The sequence below is a fragment of the Carassius gibelio genome, chromosome A3 (genome assembly GCF_023724105.1).
Source record: "Carassius gibelio isolate Cgi1373 ecotype wild population from Czech Republic chromosome A3, carGib1.2-hapl.c, whole genome shotgun sequence".
In the NCBI taxonomy this organism is placed as follows: domain Eukaryota; kingdom Metazoa; phylum Chordata; class Actinopteri; order Cypriniformes; family Cyprinidae; genus Carassius; species Carassius gibelio.
The window spans coordinates 8,971,668-8,996,167 of NC_068373.1; the positions used below are offsets into that span (position 1 = coordinate 8,971,668).

Sequence of the window (24,500 nt, forward strand, 5' to 3'; positions counted from 1 at the left end):
ATGTCATTTCATTTTATTTCTGATGAAGTATTATTACTTAATTTCTATTACCTATTTCTGATAGACTTTAAGTATATTGCTTACAACCCCTTGCATTACAGTAAAGGACTTTGTTATGCCAAAAATACCAACGAATGTGAGGACAAAGCCCCTACAGTTGTTTTTAATAGGGATACACAATATATCTTTACCAAATTGATTATCTGGCCAAATCTAAAAATTTTAATGTATAGGTATCCGTTATTTCTGATTACCACAGCCATCTTCCAAAGCTCACTAATATATATATTAATTATTTTAATAGATGTTAGCCATCTTTCAACCACTAGTGGCACAATAAAAGAAACCCCTCAGAACCCACCTGTAGAGAGTGTCATTGGTGGATGGCCGCACCAGACTCTGACAGTCCATGTGTCCATCAGGAATAAACCCTCTCTGTTTGCGGAAGTTCTCCACTCCTTTCACCACGATGGCTACACCATCCCTGACCCTGTTTCTCAAGCTCATCTTCCAGCGATCTGTGATAATGCTGATCAATCCCACGGGGAAGCTGTCTGGAGGAGGCATATTGGGGTTTCCGACTGCAAGGCTGGGGATAAGCCAGATGTACCCCGGACCCACCAAACCCACTTCCCTGGCCATGGTGAAGAGGTACTGGGCCTCGTCGTGTGAGCAGTACACCAGCAGCACCTGCGCGTCGATCTGCTGAAGTAACCGGCGGGCACGGAAGTCGTTCATGCCGTCGGCTGACATGTCAAACGTCAAGATGTCCTGCAACTCCCAGAGGAAGTAAGACGTATCGATAACGGAGCGGATTTTGTCCACATAGGTGTCATAGCCCGGGTACAGGCTGGTCACAACCACAAAACTGTCCCAGTTGTACTCCTCCATCATCTTGAACATCCCATTGATCTGCTGCTCGATGGAAGAGCCCAGCTGAAGGAAGGTAGAACCGTCACCCTGCCAGAGAGACAGCAAAGTGAGAACTTGACATCATTTCTCCATATTGCTTCTAGCTGTTAAAACCAAAAACATCAATTGCGTGTAATTTAATCATTATTGTATGACAAAATACTATTGTTTGTGTGTATGCTCCCCAGATTTTATTTTGTAGATGTAGGCCAACTGCTACCAAGAGAGGATTTCAAATTGAAAAAGCTTCCTGAGAGATACTTTCAGCGTTACAGTGATGTCCTTCAGACAAAAACACAGGGAAAGTAGGGTAAGCCTGTTTATTAGGCTGGGAACGGGAGAAGTTCCCGTCTATTCCACCTGTTCGCTGACCTCTTTAACTGCTCTAAAAATCACAGTGCTTGATTGCTGGGTTCATTGAACGTGTATTGCATTTAAAAAAGTACAAGGTGTGAGACCAAGCACTGTTAGAGCAATATAATGGGTTAGATATTTATAAGCTTTTTGAATACTGTTTTAAAGACTTTTAAATCGCCTCAATTAAGCTCCTTGGTACAAATATGGCTCATTTCAATCGAAGAAACCTGCAGCATGCCAAACAACCAAAGCTGTCAGATTGTTTAAGGTTCGATGTATCACTTTTGCATTAAGTTGTCTGATTTGTGTAGGTATAATACCATGACAAGGGGTTTTCATGTATCAAGAACCACAAAAAGGAAAACAAACATTGTTTGCTAAATTAAAAATCTACCTTTTTCACTAAAATAAATTGGTGCAGGAAAAGAAATCACTAAAAAATTGGTAGTAAAACTAACAATTAACTGAAGACTGAATGAAATATTATTTTCCTGTAAAACGTATTCAAATAATCTTTGATGTTTTAACTCAATATTTTTTACAGTGATATTGCTGTTGTAATTTGAAAACGTACTTTATAAAACATTGACAGCATAAAGAATATAATGTTAGATGCATAAAAGAGAAAAAATGATGAGAAACATTTCATGCAAATTTCTTCGTATAACACTTTAAAACATGTAGATAAAACAATGGAGGAAAGGATGGATGGATAAAGGTGATCCACACAAGAAGCAAGCCTTAAACACTCATGCTTTGGCGCTGGATGCTGTAATATATGTCCTCAGATCATTTTGTGTTAAAAAACATGAATGCCATGTTACTATTTACCAAAAGACTATTTACCCAACACTCCCAATCGCTCTTATGTAAAGGACCTCTGAATGGAGAACAGACTGCAATGGAACCATGTATTGCGTAGTGATGATTATGCATTGCCAGTGGAGATTATGTCAAGCTTATGTCATCTTAAAAGTAATCTTTCTGTCTCTCTGCTCTCACCCATATGCAGTGTAATTGGCTAAGAGCGTGAGCATGCATTTTTTTTTAAAATACTGCTTGTAACTCAAAAACTTGGTGACCACTGACTCTGCTTCGTTTTGCTGACATCACAAGCCGTATCTAAATGCAAAGCTTTGGAAAGGATTACCACCCTCAAAGATTACAGACACTGCAGAGAAACACTGATGAATTCACCGAAAGATCCTGCACCATGGTAATGTGTTCATATATTTTTTCTGCATGCCGTTACGCAGCAAACCTTAAATGTTATGTTATCCACATTATCTGTGAACATGACAATGTCGGTCTGAATGAGGATGAATACTACTTCTACATGCAGTTGAAGTAGCTTGTCAATTTGCAGCATGTGGATTGTTAAGAAGAGGTGTACTTTTCTAAGACTTCAGATCTACAATTTCCATTTGTTGGAGTTTAAAAGGGGCAAAAAATAGACTTACACACTGAAGAAGGTTCCTAAGTTACATCTACAGACCAGAATACTAAAGAGATGTTGAACACCTACCCAAATACACATGATAATGAGCTCCAGCTATGTTAGCAAGCACATAGTAATACCCTGGCAAGCACCCACAACATCCTAGAGCCATGAAGACATCTTTAGCATGCAACAGCACTCATATTACTTCAGAAATGCATTGCTTTGATCATTCTTGTGATGTTACTTTGGAAAATTTCCAAAACAGAAATTCCTTATGTAATCTGGAATTTTTTTTTTTTTTTTTTTTTTTACAGTGTCTTCATTTATTTAATGCATTTTTTTTATTTTATTTTAAGCATTTTAGTCTTATTCTAGACCCAGACATATAATGTAAAACTATGGAAATCCATAAAAAAAAGAAAATAAATTATTTCTGTCCATCCCGTGTAATTCACACCTATACAGCAATTCTGTCCCAATTTTTTTTTTTACTAAAGAACAGCAATATCAGCAATATTTTTTTACTAAAGAACAGCAAAGACAGCGATATCAGTAAAAAATTGTGAAAAATTGTATATGTAATGTGAGGAAAACAAAAAAAAATACAAATCAACAATATACATATATTATGTGTAATCTAATCATATTTTGTCAAATTTAATTATCAAATAATATTGTTATTTTATCACTATTTATAAGATTATCAAGTATTATTTAACTGAGCATATTTATGATACATGAAATATATTATCCTTAGCCAGATAAATAAAAAAAGCCACTAGCGGACAAATTAAACTAGTTGGAATGTGAAAAGTTTGTGGTTTTTAGTGAATGCGTTTTAGGGACGTTTAATTTCTCAAAATACACAAGGCAAAAAGTGATTGTGCAATTGATGATTTTAAACCGGAATCACATACATGCTTACTTTTCATCCTTTTTTCTCTTGATATTGCTCATTACGTAGGTGTCCAGTAAAAAGATCAATATAATGGCTTAGCTGCTTACATACGCTTAATCTCCACAGTAAACTTCTCTCTGTGTGTCTCTCCATATGTGTGATTGAGAGAGAGTCCAATGTGTTCAACTCACAAAGACCTGTGGCTCTGTGCTCGGCCAGATAAAGCAAATCTCTTGCTCGGTGTCTCCGAGGAGCTTCTAGGCAAAGCAAATATCAATGAAATCCAATAAGAAGAAATCATAAGGGTATATTGGCGAAGGATGTGTTCATTTGCTGTTCTATTTCCTTATGCCTGAAAAACAGTTAACGGTGTCTGCCGGATCTCCTCGTGTCTGTGCCGCTCGCGCAGCCGAAAGCAGCATGAACGCCACATTGATCCACGATTGACTGCTGAGAGGAAACACACAATGATTTCATTCTCATCGTACGGTTGAGGCATGAACGCTCGCTTCCTACAAGATTAGATTCTGTACGTGGGCCGCAAGAACAACACAGACCAAATAAATGAATTTTTGTTGACTAAATTGGATTCTTGTTATTGTGTAGGATCAAGGGCATGGCCATGAATGTCTTTAGGTTTTTTGATTTCGTTTTTTTAAGTAACAGATGACCGAAATAGCCATATGATCATGTTTGGATAAAATACAGAAGAGTTTTACATGCAGCAATTCGTCCCCTTGGAATTATAAGGTTCTATCTGGCATTTTTGTCAAAATTGAGTTATTCACATATTCTTATTCTGTGACAATTTATTTACATTATGTGATGTTTTATTTTAAGTTGTGTACATTTTGGGATTTTTTATTGAAAAAACAATAAGGTTCTATCTACAGAAGTCTATGGAACACAAAAACTTTAAAGCTCAATATCTCAAAACTACTCAGAACGCAGATAGAACCTTATAATTCCAAGGGGACGAATTGTCATGTACACTCTTAAAAACAAAGAAACCTTCCATAGCACAAAGGCTTCTTTATAGTGGAGAAGTTTCTTTAGATGTTTTAAATGTAATTCACTCTTGAATGGTTCTTCTATGGCATTACTGTGAAGAAAATAAACAACAACTTTTAAACCTTTATTTTTAAGAGTGTTGCATTAATAGTGAAATAAATAATCGTGTGCCTTTAGCTCAATTGGTAGAGGTTGGGGGTTCGATTCCCCGGGAACATATGATAGTTAAAAACTGATAGCCTGAATGCACTGTAAGTTGCTTAGCATCTGCTAAATGCATAAATTTATAATTTTAATTTATAAAACTCTCAGAGCAAAGTTAGTTTCCACACTAATATCCCTCCATGTTTTATTGCTGGAGCAGATGTGTAACAGGAAATGGATATTGTATATAGTGGTACATTTTCATGTATCTGTGCCTAAGTTGGCCACACTATCACAGCAGTATTTTAGGCTACTATGGCTACAAACACCAGCTAATTTCTGTTAATCAGCCACTGATTATACATACTTTTATACATAACATACTCATTGTGACCTTGTCCTGCAGTTTTGAGTGCTTTCAGTCCCGCCAATGGTTTTGTTTGATTGGATCCTGGGTTTAATTGTTTTAAATGTGATTCTTTTGTTTTGGAACTTTATTTTAGTGGACACCCTGCAAATTATTCATACAGACTATTAAATATGACCTAATCTATAAACTAATTAATGCAAATGACACTTGTGATTCTGACTCATCTTAGGCAGTGACTTTCAAGAAGATGCTAGCCAATCATGATAGAAATCATCGTAATACAAAAGTCTTTCTTTAAGTTCAATTATTACGTTAAAATGGCAAGAATAGTTAAAATCGTAATATTTTGAGAATACATTTTAAATAATATCAAAAGGGAAATTTGAATCGCTTGCCTCATATAAATATTATCTACTGCAAAAACAACAATTTCTCTGTCGTACTACTGTATATGCAGGAAAGGTGGGCAGCAGGGTGGCATCTGGCGTAACGGTGGCATTCATCAGTCACAACTTGAGATGCCTGTCAAAAGTCTACTGGGTACAGCTGTACCAGCCTGCCAATGAGGGCCTAAAACTTAAAAGAGTTATGAAATAATAGTTCAGAACAGATTTGGAGAAATTTAGCATTCCATCACTTGTTCACCAATGGACCCTCTGCAGTGAATGGGTGCCATCAGAATGAGTCTGGACTCTGGATGCACTGGTGAACAAGTGATATAATGCAAATTTCTCCAAATCCATTCTGATAAAGAAACAAACTCACCTATATTCTGGGATGGCCCGAGGGTGAGTACATTTTCAGCAAATGTTCATTTTTTGGAGTGAACTGTTTCTTTAAAACTCTCATACTGAGATTCATATTATACATACTAGGGCAATATGTCTACAGAAATAAATAAATACACATTACACATGTAATTCTATTGCATTTCCTAGTCTGTTGTACTAAATTCTAAAATGTATTTTTAATGTTTTTATATAGGCATGACTTAAAGGGATACTTATTCGCATACAAAAAGTATTCTCGTTGCTTCATAACGTTACAGTTGAATCACTGATGGCAGATGAACTATTCTGACAATGTCTTTCATACTTTTCCTGGACCTTGACACTGTTATTTACTTGGCAGTCTATGGGACAGTCTCAAACCTCCTGGTTTTCATGCAAAAGATCTTAAATTGTGTTCCGAAGATTAATGAAGCTTTTAGGGGTTTGAAATAACATGGGGGTAAGTGATTAATGGCAACCTTTTAATTTTGGGTTGGATTATCCCATTAAGATGATAAAAATACGACACTGTCATGACTGTGACAGTGTACAAGACTAAAGTTAATAACACATCACAGACAAAACAACTGGCAATGTAGAAAATCTTTTACACACACAAAAAAAGTGGTACAAATATTAAAGATATTGAGAGAATTTTTTGAAATCATACACATTCATCTCAATAAGCTCTCTAAACGGAATATTGCTGTTCGTCAACAGCAAAGATGATCACAACCGTAAATAAACTTTCTGCTCCATTTCCTCTGTTTATTTAACAACTTTTTGTGCATGAAGTTTGAGATGATTATGCACAAAAGTAACACCTCAGAAACAATTAAAGACTTTCTAAGGTATGTTTCCAGGTTCAAGTGGCATATTCACTCTGACAGAAATTCTGAATTTATTACAGTATTTTGTAATCCTTAGATCCTGACAATCACTGCAGTCCAACACAAAAAACTATTCAGACACCAGATTTTAATAATACATTTTAATATTGGTTTTTACTAGTGGCTGCAGGACACTATAGTTCATTAATGTAAGTGAGGATAACAAAATAAAGTAAACTGTGACCAAAATTGGGACCAAAAATTATCGAGACACTTTGAGCTGACCATGTTTTGCTTAAGTGTCATCTGACATTATAAATTTTAATTTGTTCTGACACAGTTTAACTCTGAGTTCTTATCATATTTTATTACCATTTTCTAAACTATAGTGAATAAACTGTGATAATCTATCTATCTATCTATCTATCTATCTATCTATCTATCTATCTATCTATCTATCTATCTATCTATCTATCTATCTATCTATCTATCTATCTATCGTAAAGAACATCTGTAAAATGCAATAGCACAAGCTGAACCTGCAATATCCTCCCATGCTGCAGCTTATTATAAATAAAGATTTTCATAGCCAGATATATGGATTTAGCATTAGAAAAGAAATATTCTGCTCTAGTGGAGTGAGTGTTTTGAATATAAATACAGTCAGATGCTGAAATACTGCTACAGAATCCCTTTCAGCTTTCATATTGTGCTTTTTATATTGTGCTCTAAATAAACATATTTTCTATATTTATTTGTGGAATAAATATATTGTGCTGTATGTCATTGTTCATTGTGATTTGCATAGCAATAAAACAGAGAGGAATCTATTGTTCCTCGCAGCTCCATTTTGAGCTAAAGCAAAGGTCAGCTGATCTCTGCTTCAATTCAGCAGCCTGAACAACACAGTGATGCACATCTAGAGAAAGACTGGCCTTCGTTAATACTGTCCATGTACAATAGTTCTTAAATGACCCATCCATTTCCAGGCTCTTTCACAAATAACTCCGGCAATACCACCAAGTTGAGACTTTATGTTACAAAATTACTTTAAGGTTACAATACAGTGAAGTTGTATGTATGTATTTTCTTAGTACATGTTCACAGCAATTTTATATTATGGACTGCCTGTATGATGTTGCTTAAACACACAAACAATGTTTATTTCCAATCTATCTGGTCTAAAATGTGTTACCAATTTCATATTCATCCACCCCTAAACATCACAAAAGATGATGCAAATTAATGCCTAATGATGTTTACTGCGCATCAAAAGTATGGAAAACCAATCCAGTGGTAAACTATATTCAGGCTGGGAAAATCAATAGAGCTTGTAAATAATGATGAATGATGATTCTTTAATTAGCCATTATTTCCCCAGTGCTGTGCCGAAATACAAGGGTTTCTGGAAATGAACACTGAACTCAATGCTGTGTCCCAAGATATTTCAGCACTGAGAGACTGCTGCTTGTGCCTAATTTGACTTTTTCATTACTTTTCATCAGGGACTCATACTGCTCAGTCATACGCGTATCGTATTAACAAAGCCCCACTTAAAAAGCTTTTTATGGAACAGGAAAATTCATAATGGACAATTAAATCAACCAGATTCCCCAATTAATACTGCTGTCACACTAGAGCTTTTGGTGTGGACCCGAATCTGTGAGACCGTCGAGAGAGAGGTTTACACAACAGTGTTTTCTGTCGTGTGCAACAACATTTCAATAACAGAAAATCCCAACAGTTCGTTACTAGTATTCATTAAATAACTTTTACATTTTTGCATCTGATAGATAGTTTTTCTAAAGCGACTTACATTGCAATCAAGCTATACATTAGTCCACAACAGCTCCTTTCATGCCTAAAGTTACATTTATGCATTTTATGAACTTTTTTAGCAACATACATTATTCAGGGTTTTAATTTTATAAGTTCATGCATTCCATGGGAATTAAACCCAGGACATTTGCTCTACTGTTTTGAACTACTGGAATGTAAAAAGTAAGAAACATGCCTGTGCCGAAACTGCACCTGATTTACCAAAGAATGAACTGAACAATCAAATAATGCTCTACTTAGACATACACATAGTTAAAAAATAAATATTCACTTTCCTAGGATATGATCTAGCATATAGGATCCTTTGCAAGGTCATGTTAGTTTTAGTGATCGTGTATTATAGTATAAAATCTGTTTTTGGACTAATGGGGAGGTTTTGAACTATCTCACATGTGAGGATTGAGAGTTTTTATAGTACAATGATCTCTACATTGCAAAACATCAAGGAAATTTTGATTTCTTAATTCATGACCCTTTAATTTCAAGGATTTTTTTGTATTTATTTACAGGTGTTTCACCAGTATTTTGAAATATTTACTTGATTGAACTGTGTTTTAGCATTAACGGAAATGTCTGTAAAATTTATGAATAATGTAATGAGCTAGCAGTAGCTTTTCTGTTATTTTACTGATGTCTTTTTTTACAGTGTATGCCGCAATGAATACTAGTGTAAATGCTTGATTCTTGGTTGGCCAGTGTGAGGTCCGGGGATCTACATTCCGGGTTCAAATATTTTAGTATAATTACACTTAAATTATAAATCACAGATCAATTACAACTGTAAACCAGACTGCCTTCATTAGTTTCCTATAGCTTTCCTAGTTTCATGTTTCTCATGTTTGCACTCTATTTCCACATAACAACATTATTTCACATTAAATCGATATTTCATGTCAATTTATTTATTTAATTGGTAAGCATTTGCATAATTAGCCATTTAATGTTCGGTCAACCAAAAATAAACCCCATAAGGGAGATTCAGGACCTCTCTACTTCTCATCAGGGTCCGGATGACTCTGTCAGGGTTTATTTGTGCTGCTGAGTGTACATTATCCCTTACAAGTCTTTGATGCAAACCGTGAAAGAACTCTGTGGGAGTCTCATCTCAGCATGAACACCCAGAAAATCAGAGTTTAACTATTCAGGTCAAGCAACATTTGAAACTGGCACAGCGTTTGACTCTGACCTTGTGAGGCAGGACGACGGCGGATCCCCCGCTGATGCCCACTATGGGCACGGCCGTCTGCGTGGAGATGAAGTCTAGGATCTGCGCCACTGCCTCGGACCCAATGTTATCTTCAAAGACCACCCCGTGCACCCTGTTAGCAGCCAGCGTGTCGCAGATGCGTGTCAGTAGAGAGCGTGGATTGGTGTTGTTCACCAGCACAGTGATGGGGTTCACCTCCAGCGGTAGGTCCAGGAAGTTCTCCCGGCTCAGTCGCCCCTTGATCTCCATCTGGTAGGCGGAGCCGCTGAACACCACTGCCACGTTCACGGTGGGCTCAATCATCCCGAACGGGCGGCACTGGCAGCGGGGGGCAGAGCAGACGGACAGCAGCAGCAGCAACGGCAGCCACAGTGTGTCGCTGAGACAGCCTAGATGAACGCCCATCTCAGTCGCCTACTGCCTGGATGGAAGAGAACACAACCAGGGGTCAGTAAGAGGGGATGGTGGGGTTTAAGGGTGGATGAGCCATATAATTAATGCCTAAAATAGAAGTCAAGACATTAACTACGTTTACATGCACCGGAATAATACATTAGCAATCATATTGTGGCTCAAACAACTTTTTAACAACAACTCATTTTAAATTGATCTGATCAATAGGATAAATCTAAGCATGTAAACACTTGAATTTGGCTATTTTTATTGGATGAAAAAAGATTTTTGCGCACATGCACAGTGCCGTGATGCATAGGTTTAGCTGAGACCTTTTGTATTTCATATAACTGTTTACACATAGTATGTTTTAGTTTTACGTACATTCATGTTTATTTATGTCTTACAAACTGTTCATTTAAATAAAAAATGTAATTGGACTGCAATTTTTGGGTTAATTTAAACAGGATCTGAATTTGGATTGGATTTATTTGGATTGCTGAAAATTTGTGCAGGCAAACATATCTACTGTGAGCAACATTTTTAAACAGCGTTTCAAATGTGGGAGTTTGACTTCAAAATGAATTATTTGGCAACGTTTCTAACACAGAATTGATCCATAGAAACTTTGTTGTCGATGGCAGAGAAAAAGTTAATCAGTAACTATTTGCCTCTATATACTGTATGATGTTGAGGAATGAAAAAATCAGCTACTGCAACTGCTTAAAGATAACATTAACATTGTGATTAAATATTAAAAGTATCTTATTTAATAAAAATAAAAAAATTGTGAATGATTCACTGGTACACAAAACACTTGTCTTTGTAATCATTTATTAAAACAAGAAAACTTCCAAGTCTCTACTCTTCATTCTACCTTTTAACACATTTCATGATCTAATAAATGTCCAATGGCTAAAACCACTGATCTCTATATTATAGATCAGTGGCTATAACACTGCAGAGGGTTGTGCACACACAGAGAAAAAGGTGTGCTATTGTAAACAGATCAGTTTCATCCATGACACAACACTGCCATAATACTTCATAATCCAGACTTCAGACTCATTCTGTTGCCAGTCAGCGTTAACAGCAAACCATTTAGAACTATTCCCGTATTAAATGCTAAAGGCCATTAGAGTTGCATGCAGAGATTGCACGTTTAGAGTTAGAGCTCGGGAGTCACTGGGTTGTCCAGATGCTGTCCTACTCTCAAACCACATCCAACAGATGGTGGCCACCGTAAAAAAAAAAAAAAAAAAAAAAAAACAGAACATGGGGATTTATTACCCCTAATTTCTTTTATTTACAGGGTGTTTAACATAATCCCTGCAATAAATAAAAAAAAGTCAATAGGCAAACATTGAGTTATATTATTGGCTTTTAAAGATTGTTTTAGGCCGCCAATATGGATATAAAAACCTCAGATATAAAACGAGGTTAAATTCAGCTTTCATTTATCATCTTCCGTTTATAACTCGCCCAATCTTCCTTTCACGCTCTGAAACTCATATCCAGTAATATCAAAGCAGTGATCCTTAAACAACATCCGTATGGACACGTGGGGTTATCCGTCAGACTCAGCGCTGTTTTTAAGGGGATTCGGGTCTTTGAATGGCTTTAGCCGTCCGGCCGCCTGCAGGCGAGTGCTGCGGAGATGCCACTTTGAACATGCTGAACAAATTTACTGTGTCTCATGAGCCAGACACCATGTAATCCTCCGTAATCCCCCCTAGCATGTCATGCTTCACGGCCTGATGGTATCACCTCATCCGACGGTCTCGTGTGGCAGAGAAGACTATATTCCTGCACCAACCTTCCTCATTTCTCCAGTCTACAGTGTCACATGATCCTTCAGAAATCATTCTAATATGCTGATTTGATGCTCAATAAACATTTGTTATTATTATCAATGTTGAAAACAGTTGTGCTAGCTAATATTTATGTGGAAACCTTGATTTTGTTATTCTTTGATAAAAACAAAGTTCAAAAGAACAGCATTTATTACAAACAGAAATATGTTCAGATTAATAAACTGAATGTAATATAAGAAACATATATTTTAAAAAAATACCCTCTAACTCTAGCGTTCTCTATTATTTTTATTTGCTTGTTTTCATTTTATGTTTTTATGTATTATACATATATACTGTACTTCATTTACTCGCCCTCATGTTGTCTTAAACCTGTATGACTTTCTTTCTTCTGTGAATGATGGCAGAACATTCTGTTTTTAGGTTAACTATCGGTTTAAAAACATTTGCTGTACCAAATGTGAGGGATATAAATCAAGTTCTGCTGCACAAGCAATTATTGATATATGGAAAAGTGCAAAATGTAACAGATTGGCCAAATGGCTCATCAGTGACCTAATCAAATGCATTTCTTTTGTCGATAATGCCATTTAATTCAGGTATATGTCAAACAGATAAATGAACCGTATTAAAACATGTGGTGAATTTGATTAAAGCACATTACTGGTAAATGCGATCTAAAGCAATGTGGATAATTTTATACAGTGACAATGACAGATTTCAACACAGCAGTTGGCAGATTGCACATGCATGCTTACTCAGAGGAAAGAGACGTGCGACACACAGTCCGCATGGCCTTGTTACCCTTACACAAATATCCATCAAGAGGACCAAAAAGTAAAAAGGCACAATCTAATTTTTCACCAATAGCTCTGGAATTCACTGGCTACACGCTAATTTCCATGCACAAGCTTGTCCGCTCGGTTGAATGATTGCGTTTGCTTGTTCGCTATAACAGCTGTGAGGAATGTTCAGCAATTTATTAATATAAATTGGTACTGTAACTGATGAGAATGCAGACGGTGCGGTGCATTATTCATAAGTCCATACGAACAGCGAATTGTGAAGAACATGAGTTAATAGGGTTTAGAATCAAGCGGTTTTTAAACATCACGTCTTGATTAATGTTTATGAGCAAATAATGAGCTGTCAGGGTTTTGCACTGTCACTCTGTTTTATGTTTGTTTCTTGTGTCTAGTGTCAGCACATGGCCTGTCTAGTGCTCCTTTAGCCCCTCCTCCTTGTTTCCTCTTTACCACACCCTCTTGTTACCCTAGTTGATCTAATTGTGCTCACCTGTCCCTCATGTACTTTCCTCCCTATTTATAGTGCACCTTACCCTTTTTGTTTGCTGGTCCGTGGTCATTCTCATCACCACTGTCGGTGTCGGTGTCGGTGTCGGTGTCGGTGTCTGTGTCTGTGTCTGTGTCTGTGTCTGTGTCGGTGTCGGTGTCGGTGTCTGTGTCTGTGTCTGTGTCTGTGTCTGTGTCTGTGTCGGTGTCTGTGTCTGTGTCTGTGTCTGTGTCTGTGTCTGTGTCTGTGTCTGTGTCGGTGTCGGTGTCGGTGTCGGTGTCGGTCGGTGTCGGTGTCGGTGTCGGTGTCTGTGTCGGGCCTTTGTTTTGTCTGGTCCTTGTGATTCTATGTTCTTGTCTTACTCCTTGTTTTAATAATTTGTTTGTTTTTGCCCTTTTCTTTCATTTGTAATTTAGTTTTTCTAGTCTTGATTCTTGGTTTTGTTTGATCATTCTCTTAAGTTGATTAAATAGTTTTTTTTTTTTTTTTAGTTTTGTTAGTTAATTGTTTTATATTCTTTATCTCTGATTTTAACTTGTGTTTTTATGGAGCTTTGTCTGGTCTAGCCTTGTGTTCGAGTTCCTGGCCTGTCCCCATGTGTCCTGCCCTGGTTCTTCCAGCTAGGCATCTGGTCTATCTCCAGGGTCCGTGGTAAAAAAGTTTCTGAGCTCTGCTCTGTGGTGCTTTGTGTGGCCTTCTCTATCAGCCTGGTCTTGCTGCCCTCTCTGTTACCCAAGTATTCTGCTAGTTGTTTCCTGAAGCCTTCCCTAGCTGTTCTGTTTGTGTTCCTTTTTGTGGTATCTGTTGTGCACTTCACTACCTCTAATGTCCAAACCATCTTAATCTGGCCTCCCTAACTTTGTCCCGCAAACGTCCAAAACATGAGCTGTCCAACATGAGATGTCCCTCTGATGTACTCGTTCCTAAACCTGTCCAATCTTGTCACTCCCAAAGAGAACCTCAACATTTTCAGCTCCGCTATCTCTAGCTTTGATTCCTGTCTCTTCCTCAGTGCCACTGTCTCTAAGCATAGCTGGTCTCACCACTGTCCTGTACACCTTCCCCTTGATTCTCGCTGATATTTTCCTATCACACAGAACTCCCGACACCTTTCTCCACCCATTCCAACCTGCCTGCACTCGCTTCTTTACCTCTTTCGCACACTCTCCATTACTCTGGACTGTTGACCCCAAGTATTTAAATTCCTGTACCTTCTTCACCTCTTCACCCTGTAACCTTACTGTTCCACTTCCCTCCCTTTCATTCACACACATGTACTCAGTCTTACAGTCTTACAGATCACAATGTCATCTGCAAACATCACTGTCCAAGGAGACTCCTGACTGACCTCCTTTGACAACTGGTCCATCACTATAGCAAACAGGAAGGGGCTCAGAGCAGATCCCTTATGCAGTCCCACCTCCACTTTGAACTCCTCTGTCTGACCTACAGCACACCTAACCACTGTCCTGCTCCTCTCATACATGTTCTGCACCACTCTGACATTCTTCTTTACTATTCCTGACTTTCTCATACAGTATCACAGCTCTTCTCTTGGCACCCTGTCATACGCTTTCTCCAAGTCTACAAGCACACAGTGCAACTCCCTCTGACCATCCCTATACTTCTCCATCAAAATTCTCAGAGCAAAAATTGCATCTGTTGTGCTTTTTCTGGGCATGAAGCCATACTGCTTCTCACAAATTTCCACTACTTTCCTTAACCTAGCATCCACTACTCTTTCCCATAGCTTCATTGTATGGCTCATCAACTTTATCCTCCTATAGTTGCTGCAACTCTGCACATCACCCCTATTCTTAATTATCGGCACTAACACACTTCTTCTCCATTCCTCTCACTCTCTAAAACCCTGTTGAACAAACTAGTCAAAAATTCCACAGCTACCTGTCCTAGTCACTTCCAGACCTCCACCGGGATGACGTCAGGACCAACTGCCTTTCCACTTTTCATCCTCTTCAAACCCTTCCTGACTTCATCCCTTCTAATCTTATCTACTTTCTGTTCCACAGAGTTCACCCCTTCTACTCTTTTTTTGTAAGTACTCCTTCCATCTCCTCTGTACACTTTCCGCACTTGTGAGCACCCTTCCATCTCTATCCTTAATAACTCTAACTTGCTGCACATCCTTCCCATCTCGATCCCTCTGCCTTGCTAACCTGTACATATTCGTTCTGCTTGGCCTTAGACACCTCCCTCTTCACTCTGCGCTGTAACTCCTTGTATTCCTGTCTATTCTCTTCAGTCCTGTCCATGTCCCACTTCTTCTTGGCTAACCTCTTCCTCTGGTACTATCCTGAACTTCTTCATTCCACCACCAAGTCTCCTTATCTTCTTTCCTCCTTCCAGATGACACACCCTGCACCTTTCTCCCTATGTCCCTGATTACTTCTGTTGTAGTTTCCCAGTCATCTGGCAGCACTACTTGACCACCCAGAGCCTGTCTCAAATTCTGTCTAAATTCCTCACAACATTCCTCCTTTTTCAGCTTCCACCACTTGGTTTTCTTCTCTATTTTTGACCTCCTCTTCTTACAGACCAACAAAGTCATCTTACACACCACCGTCCTATGCTGTCTGGCTACACTCTCTCCCACTATCACTTTACAGTCACTAATCTCTTTTAGATTGCCTCTTCTACATAGGATGTAGTCTACCTGTGTCCTCCTAGCTCCACTCTTGTAAGTGACTCTATGCTCCTCCCTCTTCTGAAAATAAGTGTTAACCACAGCCATGTCCATCCTCTTAGCAAAGTCCACTGCCATCTGTCCTTCAAGGTTCCTTTCCTTAACTACAAACTTGCCCATCACCTCTGTTCCCCTCACCAACATGTCCATTAAAATCCTCTCCTAGCACCACTCTCTCACCCGTGGGAATACTCTCCATCACCTCATCTAATTCATTCCAGAATCTCTCTTTCTCCTCTAACTCACAACCTACCTGTGGGGCATAACCACTAACAACATTCAACCCTTCAATCTCTTACTTCAGACTCATCACTCTATCTGAAACTCTCTTCACCTCCAGGAAATTCCTCACAAACTCCTTCTTAAGGACCACACCTACCCCATTTCTCTTACTATCCACATCATAATAAAACAGCTTGAATCCTGCTCCTATACTACGAACCTTGCTACCCTTCCACCTGATCTCCTGTACACACAGTATATCCACCTTCCTTCTCTCCATCATATCAGTCAGCTCTCTACCTTTCCCTGTCATTGTACCAACATTCAGAGTTCCTATTCTCAGTCTTACACTCTTACCTTTCCTCTTCTCTCTCTGTCTATGCACTCTCCTTCCTCCTCTACTTTTTCGACCAACAGTAGCCCAATTTCCACCAGCACCCTGTAGGTCAACGGCGCCGATGGTGGCCGTTGTTAACCCGGGCCTCGACCGATCCGGTATGCAATTCGTACTGATGATTCGCATGGTTAAATTTGGCAATGTTTAATGCCGGATGCCCTTCCTGCCGAAACCCTCTCTATTTATCCGGGCTTGGGACCAGAAGTCACTGGAATGTGACCCCCATGGCTAGATTATAATATAATATAATATAATATAATATAATATAATATAATATAATATAATATAATATAATATAATATAATATAATATAATATAATATAATATAATATAAAGTGCCATTACTGAAATGTAAAAGGTAATAGTTTATATTATTTATACAGTATTTATAAATGATTAAATAAATATAAAATAAGTATGTAATAATAATACAGTGTTTTAGCATGTCTAATCTTAGTTAAAATGTTTTGAGTAATGTAAAAATAGCTTATATTTAAAAAAAATTAATTTAACAATATGGTAACTGCTTTGTAGTGTTTAAGCTTATTTAAAAAGATTTGAATAAGGTAAATATAAGTTATTATTTTTAATGACAAATAACTACTTGACTTTCTTATTGTATTTGCTGTGATGAAAAAAAAGATAGGTTTAAATTATAGAATATTTCCAAAATCATATCATATTTAAAGGATTTATAGAAATAAATAGATAATTGATAATAAACTATCCATAAACAAGCGTCATTATTTTCCAATTCCCCTTGGTGACTCTAGAGGCACATTAATAAAACACTTCACCTTTAGGAGTTGTAATCCAGTCTACCAATCTACAAGTCTATAGTTAATACTTAATTTCCCCTCTTCTCTCACACACACACTATTTATTCTCTCACTTCCTGCATGGATTTAATATGTGTCACTGTCCTTGATTGTCCCGAGCTGCTATCAGTAGAAAGTTTGTCTCTGCTTAGATTAGTGACCTCTCTAATTTGGCTCTGTGTAAATCAGTGCTGCCTCTGAGAACACAGACCAGATTAGATCAAAGTAGCGCTTGCAGATCCAGCCTGGCATGAAGCGCCCCACCATCCTCCTCCCATATTCTGCTCCTTATCTGCCAGCACTCTTCGTTTTCTTTTTCTTTTTTTTTCTTCTTCTTTTTTTTTACATTTGTACAATGTCTTGAGTTAAAAATATTTGGAGATTAAGAGTGTATTTTGCAGGTCTGATCAAATCTCTAGCAGCAGGAACTTAATACAGTGCTTCAAACCTCAAAGAAGTGTTCAACACCCTCTAGTGGACGAAAGAGAGAGGAAAAGCTACAATCACAATGTACTTATTGATTGCTATTGATACCATTCATCAGTTTTAACAAGAGTACCAACATAAAACTGTAAGCTCAACCCGTTTCTGAGTTGAGGTCCTCACAAATTTTGAAAAAAAAAAAAGTATAGTTGTTGGAAAGTATTTCCATCCATCCCTGAGCTAATTTTTCCCATTCAATCATCACATTCCGAACCTTTGATATGTCAAGGGAATCACATTCCAACTTCAGTTCCATCACACTCTGACCTTGGAAAATTCCTCATAGTGGTACAATGACATTTAAAGATGCAATCCTTTACATAACCCCCAACATAACCAAGGTACATAACCAGGCTTTGATTGAAACTTTAAAAGAAAAAGGAAATACTATGACATAATAAAAAGCTCCTCCTCCTGCTTGACCGCTCAGATGAGATAAAACTGAATATTGCACAAGAATTACAGCATACTGGCAAAATTACAAGCAAGAGCCAAAAGACTCTTGTGTAGCTTTACATATTATAATCACTATAGGCCTATACAGTTTACATCATTTTTAATTTAAAAAGTAAATATACTATAATAATATAATATAGTAAATATTAAATAATTTTCATGTCAAATAACCACTCCACTTACTCACTACCATTACTGTAATGCAAAAAGTATATATTGTTTACATTATACAGTATTTATAAGTACATAGAAAATAAGCATATAAAAATAATAATAATAATAATAATATGGTGCTCTACCATGTTAAGTCTTATATAAAATACTTTGGAAATTCTAAAAAATGTTATACATATAAATTAAGTTTAATCTAACAATCAACACTTTATAATATTACAATATAACAATACATGTTTTAGCATTTTTACATTTACTTACAATGCTTTGAATAAAGTAGAAATAAATGACATTATCTGCCTTCCACAAGACTTCAGTGACTTCATAAATTTTCATAAAGTATTTATAAATAAATAAATAGAAAAATTTAAGAATGTAATAATAATAATAATAATAATAATAATAATAATAATAATATGGTACTTTGCCATATACAATTTTTTAAAACCCTTTGAATAACCTAAAAAAAAAAAAAAACCTGTTTAAGTGTTTGGGTAAAATAAGGTTAAACAGCACAACTTGCTAAGCAATCTGATCCCATAAAATGCCCATGGACTTGTAGTGAATGTGAAGGGATATTAAATCAGACGCACCTTCACTGATCTCATTTTTGGACAAACAGTCTAGTCAATAAACAGGCGCGTTTATTGTCACATCAGATCAAGGTCAGCACTCCATTTTAATATGAATCTTCATGACTGTGGTGCTGACGAATGTTTAAACTGCAGCATTCATTCAGCCTGCCATCAGATTTCACCTCTTAGCTATCGTGAGTCAACATCTGTCTGTCTGTCATCGGCCCTGACAAGCTCCAGGTTTATATTTACTCATGTTGTCTTGATTAAATGATGCCTGTCATTATGGCCTCGTGATAAACATCAGTAACAAGCTGTCACATTAATACGCAGATATACTTTCCTCTCTGTTCTGCCCGCAGCCATTCATCACGATTCTCATGCTCCACATTATGCTTCCAGGTTACAGGCAGCTGACTAGACGAACAGACAGACTGACAGACTAACAGCAACACAGACTGACAGACAGAAAGACAGACGGATAGATGGACAGACAGACTGACAGAAACACATACAGACAGACAGACAGACGGATAGACGAGCAAACAGACTGAAAGAAACACAGACTGACAGCTGGATAGATGAACAGACAGACTGACAGAGAAACATACTGACAGACAGACAGACAGGCGGATAGACGAACAGACAGACTGACAGAAAGCTGGATAGACGAACAGACAGACTGACAGAAACACAGACTGACAGACAGACAGATGGATAGAAGAACAGACAGACTGACAGAAACACATACTGACAGACAGACAGACAGATGGATAGAAGAACAGACAGACTGACAGAAACACATACTGACAGACAGCTGGATAGACGAACAGACAGACTGACAGAAACACAGACTGACAGACAGACAGACAGACAGATGGATAGACGAACAGACCGACTGACAGAAACACGGACTGACAGACAGCTGGATAGAAGAACAGACAGACTGACAGAAACACAGACTGACAGACAGCTGGATAGAAGAACAGACAGACTGACAGAAACACAGACGGATAGATGAACAGACAGACTGACAGAAAAACATACTGACAGACAGACTGACAGAAACACAGACTGACAGACAGACAGACAGATAGATAGAAGAACAGACAGACTGACAGAAACACATACTGACAGACAGCTTGATAGAAGAACAGACAGACTGACGGAAACACGGACTGACAGACAGGTGGATAGAAGAACAGACAGACTGACAGAAACACAGACAGACAGACAGCTGGATAGAAGAACAGACAGACTGACAGAAACACAGACGGATAGATGAACAGACAGACTGACAGAAAAACATACTGACAGACAGACAGACAGACAGGTGGATAGACGAACAGAAACACGGACTGACAGACAGACAGACAGATAGATAGAAGAACAGACAGACTGACAGAAACACAGCCTGACAGACAGACAGACAGATAGATAGAAGAACAGACAGACTGACAGAAACACATACTGACAGACAGCTGGACAGACGAACAGACAGACTGACAGAAACACGGACTGACAGACAGATGGATAGATGGATAGAAGAACAGACAGACTGACGGAAACACAGACTGACAGACAGATGGATAGACGAACAGACAGACTGACAGAAACACGGACTGACAGACAGATGGATAGACGAACAGACAGACTGACAGAAACACGGACTGACAGACAGATGGATATATGAACAGACAGACTGACAGGAACACAGACTGACAGACAGATGGATAGATGGATAGAAAAACAGACAGACTGACGGAAACACGGACTGACAGACAGATGGATAGAAGAACAGACAGACTGACAGAAACACAGACTGACAGACTGATGGATAGATGAACAGACAGACTGACAGAAACACGGACTGACAGACAGATGGATAGATGAACATACAGACTGACAGAAACACGGACTGACAGACAGATGGATAGATGAACAGACAGACTGACAGGAACACAGACTGACAGACAGATGGATAGAAGAACAGACAGACTGACAGAAACACGGACTGACAGACAGATGGATAGATGAACATACAGACTGACAGAAACACGGACTGACAGACAGATGGATAGATGAACAGACAGACTGACAGGAACACAGACTGACAGACAGATGGATAGAAGAACAGACAGACTGACGGAAACACGGACTGACAGACAGACAGACAGACAGAAAGACAGACAGACGGATAGACGAACAGACAGAAACACATACTGACAGAAAGCTGGATAGACGAACAGACAGACTGACATAAACATGGACTGACAAACAGACAGCTGGATAGACGAACAGACAGACTGACAGACTGACAGACAGACTGATGAACAGAAAGACTGACAGAAGCACAGACAGACAGACAGAAACACGGACTGACAGACAGATGGATAGACGAACAGACAGACTGACAGAAACACGGACTGACAGACAGATGGATATATGAACAGACAGACTGACAGGAACACAGACTGACAGAGAGATGGATAGATGGATAGAAAAACAGACAGACTGACGGAAACACGGACTGACAGACAGATGGATAGAAGAACAGACAGACTGACGGAAACACGGACTGACAGACAGATGGATAGAAGAACAGACAGACTGACAGAAACACGGACTGACAGACAGATGGATAGATGAACAGACAGACTGATGGAAACACAGACTGACAGACAGATGGATAGATGAACAGACAGACTGACAGAAACACAGACTGACAGACAGATGGATAGATGAACAGACAGACTGACAGAAACACGGACTGACAGACAGATGGATAGATGAACAGACCGACTGACAGAAACACAGACTGACAGACAGATGGATAGATGAACAGACAGACTGACAGGAACACAGACTGACAGACTGATGGATAGATGAACAGACAGACTGACAGAAACACGGACTGACAGACAGATGGATAGATGAACAGACAGACTGACAGGAACACAGACTGACAGACAGATGGATAGATGAACAGACAGACTGACAGGAACACAGACTGACAGACTGATGGATAGATGAACAGACAGACTGACAGAAACACGGACTGACAGACAGATAGATAGATGAACATACAGACTGACAGAAACACGGACTGACAGACAGATGGATAGATGAACAGACAGACTGACAGGAACACAGACTGACAGACAGATGGATAGAAGAACAGACAGACTGACGGAAACACGGACTGACAGACAGACAGACAGACAGAAAGACAGACAGACGGATAGACGAACAGACAGAAACACATACTGACAGAAAGCTGGATAGACGAACAGACAGACTGACATAAACATGGACTGACAAACAGACAGCTGGATAGACGAACAGACAGACTGACAGACTGACAGACAGACTGATGAACAGAAAGACTGACAGAAGCACAGACAGACAGACAGAAACACGGACTGACAGACAGATGGATATACGGGCAGACGGACAGATAGATAGATGCTTCTTACATGCAGAAGAGTGAAGACACAGCTACAGTTATCTACTGGCAGTGGGTATCTGTCCATGCTAATCTGCCAAACCATGACCACCTTAATTCAATCCACAAACAATTAACAACAAAATTGCAGCAAACTACCATTGCTCTCAATATCAAGGGTTTCTCTAGTTGCCCTACATCTTCTTATAAGCTTATCACACTATGCTTAACACTAGGTTAAGGCTACTTTGAACCCTGGGATATGACGCTTTAGCTGTGCTAAACCTAAATTGAGGTGCCCAAAGATCCATGTGTAAATTACTAACCCAAGATAGATCACAAACAATGAAACACAGATCAAAATGTCCACAACACATGACTGGCCTGGAGAGTTGTGCTGACTCTCTCTGTGGTATTGTGTTTGACAGTGTATTTTAGCATGTGCACCTCCTCATAAGGCGCTCATTAAAGCTGCTGCATGACTGTGGCTTAACGAGCCATTAAAGGGCCATTAAGACTCATTACAGCACAGTCATGCAGCAGCCGTGCTGGCTTAACATGACACTGACTGATTCTGAGAGCTGCTGCAGGTATAAACGCCTCACAAGGTGACTATAACATTATACAGCCTTCAAGTACTTTCCCATGTCCAAATCTTACTGCATTTGAATGCATAAAAATTAAAGTCTTTCAGTCTTTCTTATTTTATAGAAACCTGAGGTCTTTTGTCAGCAGCAATCACATAAATCCTGATTAAAATAGAAGTTTGACCTTGATATGTATGTAAATGTAACTGCAACTAAATGTTTACATCATCTTAACATAATTTGTATGTTGTGTGCATGTGCATGCAGACACAGTGCTAAGGTATTGTGGGTGGTTAATAAATAATAAATCATTGGTTCATTCCTATGTGGGTACTTTGACATGACATTCACAGAATTGTCCTGTGTTGTTACATGCTACACTCTATCTGAACAACATTTTCAAATTATTATGCATGCATTTTTATGACCTCATGTAAACTGAAAGACCACATGGAATATTTGAACTCTTAAACATTAATTTGTCACACCGCAGGACCATTTAGTGAACTGCACAATGCAAAAAAAGTAACCAAAAAATGTAAAAGAAAAATGTGTTACTATTATTATGTACCATTATAATTTATATAAAGATATAAATAGATTTGAGACAGAGTTCTCAAATTCCGAGTATGGGACACCATACTTGGCCACATGTCCTTTCCAAACCAAACCACAAAGCTTTTTGAAGTAATTGGATTGGAGTCTCATCACAAATAATGTTTTGTGAAGGGAAAATCTCGGACCTTGCATCCCTGGCTTGAGCTATAGGGTCAAATATGACCTGTGTTAACGGTGCTGCGTTAATACATTATTATTGCGTAAACCTGGACAGCACTAAATTCAACACAAGAGGCTCTTTTTTTAATGCAAGTCTGTCTGACATGTTTTTTTTATCTCGCTGCCTTTTGACTGACAAAAAATAACTGGCCCTGATCATCAGCTGTTTTTAAAAAATCATTCCATGGCTGAGAGTGGAAATAATTGTTTTTATCTGAAGATACCGATTATTGGCTAAAAAATTGGTGCATCCCTACAAAAAGAGGTCAAGTTCAAGGTTCAGTGTGACTCTCCAATTTTCATAGTCATGAAAATAGAGAAAACTCTTTGAATGAGAAGGTGTGTGAATATATATATTCACACAAGTTATCATCTTGAATATTAAAGAATGAAAAAACTCCATTAAAACTTGCCCCTTATACATACATTTTATCCAAAACTCTCATTTTAGGAACCCAAGGTAATAACCTTCTTCACATGGCTTTTCTCTCATCAGCATTAATATTGACCATTAGAAAGGACGTGGATCTGGTCCTGTACTAGCACCTGGGACATTCTGTAAAGATCTCTATTAACCCAGTCC

At 38.3% G+C, this 24,500-nt stretch overlaps 1 protein-coding gene across 1 annotated transcript in view; it reads right to left on the bottom strand.

Moving 5' to 3' along the window:
- LOC127941447 (glutamate receptor ionotropic, NMDA 2C-like) overlaps nucleotides 1–24,500 on the bottom strand; it is a 67,966-nt gene that overhangs the window by 36,113 nt on the left and 7,353 nt on the right. Inside the window, exons 2-3 of the mRNA XM_052536490.1 lie at nucleotides 9,759–10,200; nucleotides 362–960 (exon numbers count right to left, since the gene is read on the bottom strand). Of these exons, the coding sequence (XP_052392450.1) occupies nucleotides 362–960; nucleotides 9,759–10,184 (1,025 nt within the window). The 5' untranslated portion in view covers nucleotides 10,185–10,200. The remainder of the gene's footprint in view (nucleotides 1–361; nucleotides 961–9,758; nucleotides 10,201–24,500) is intronic.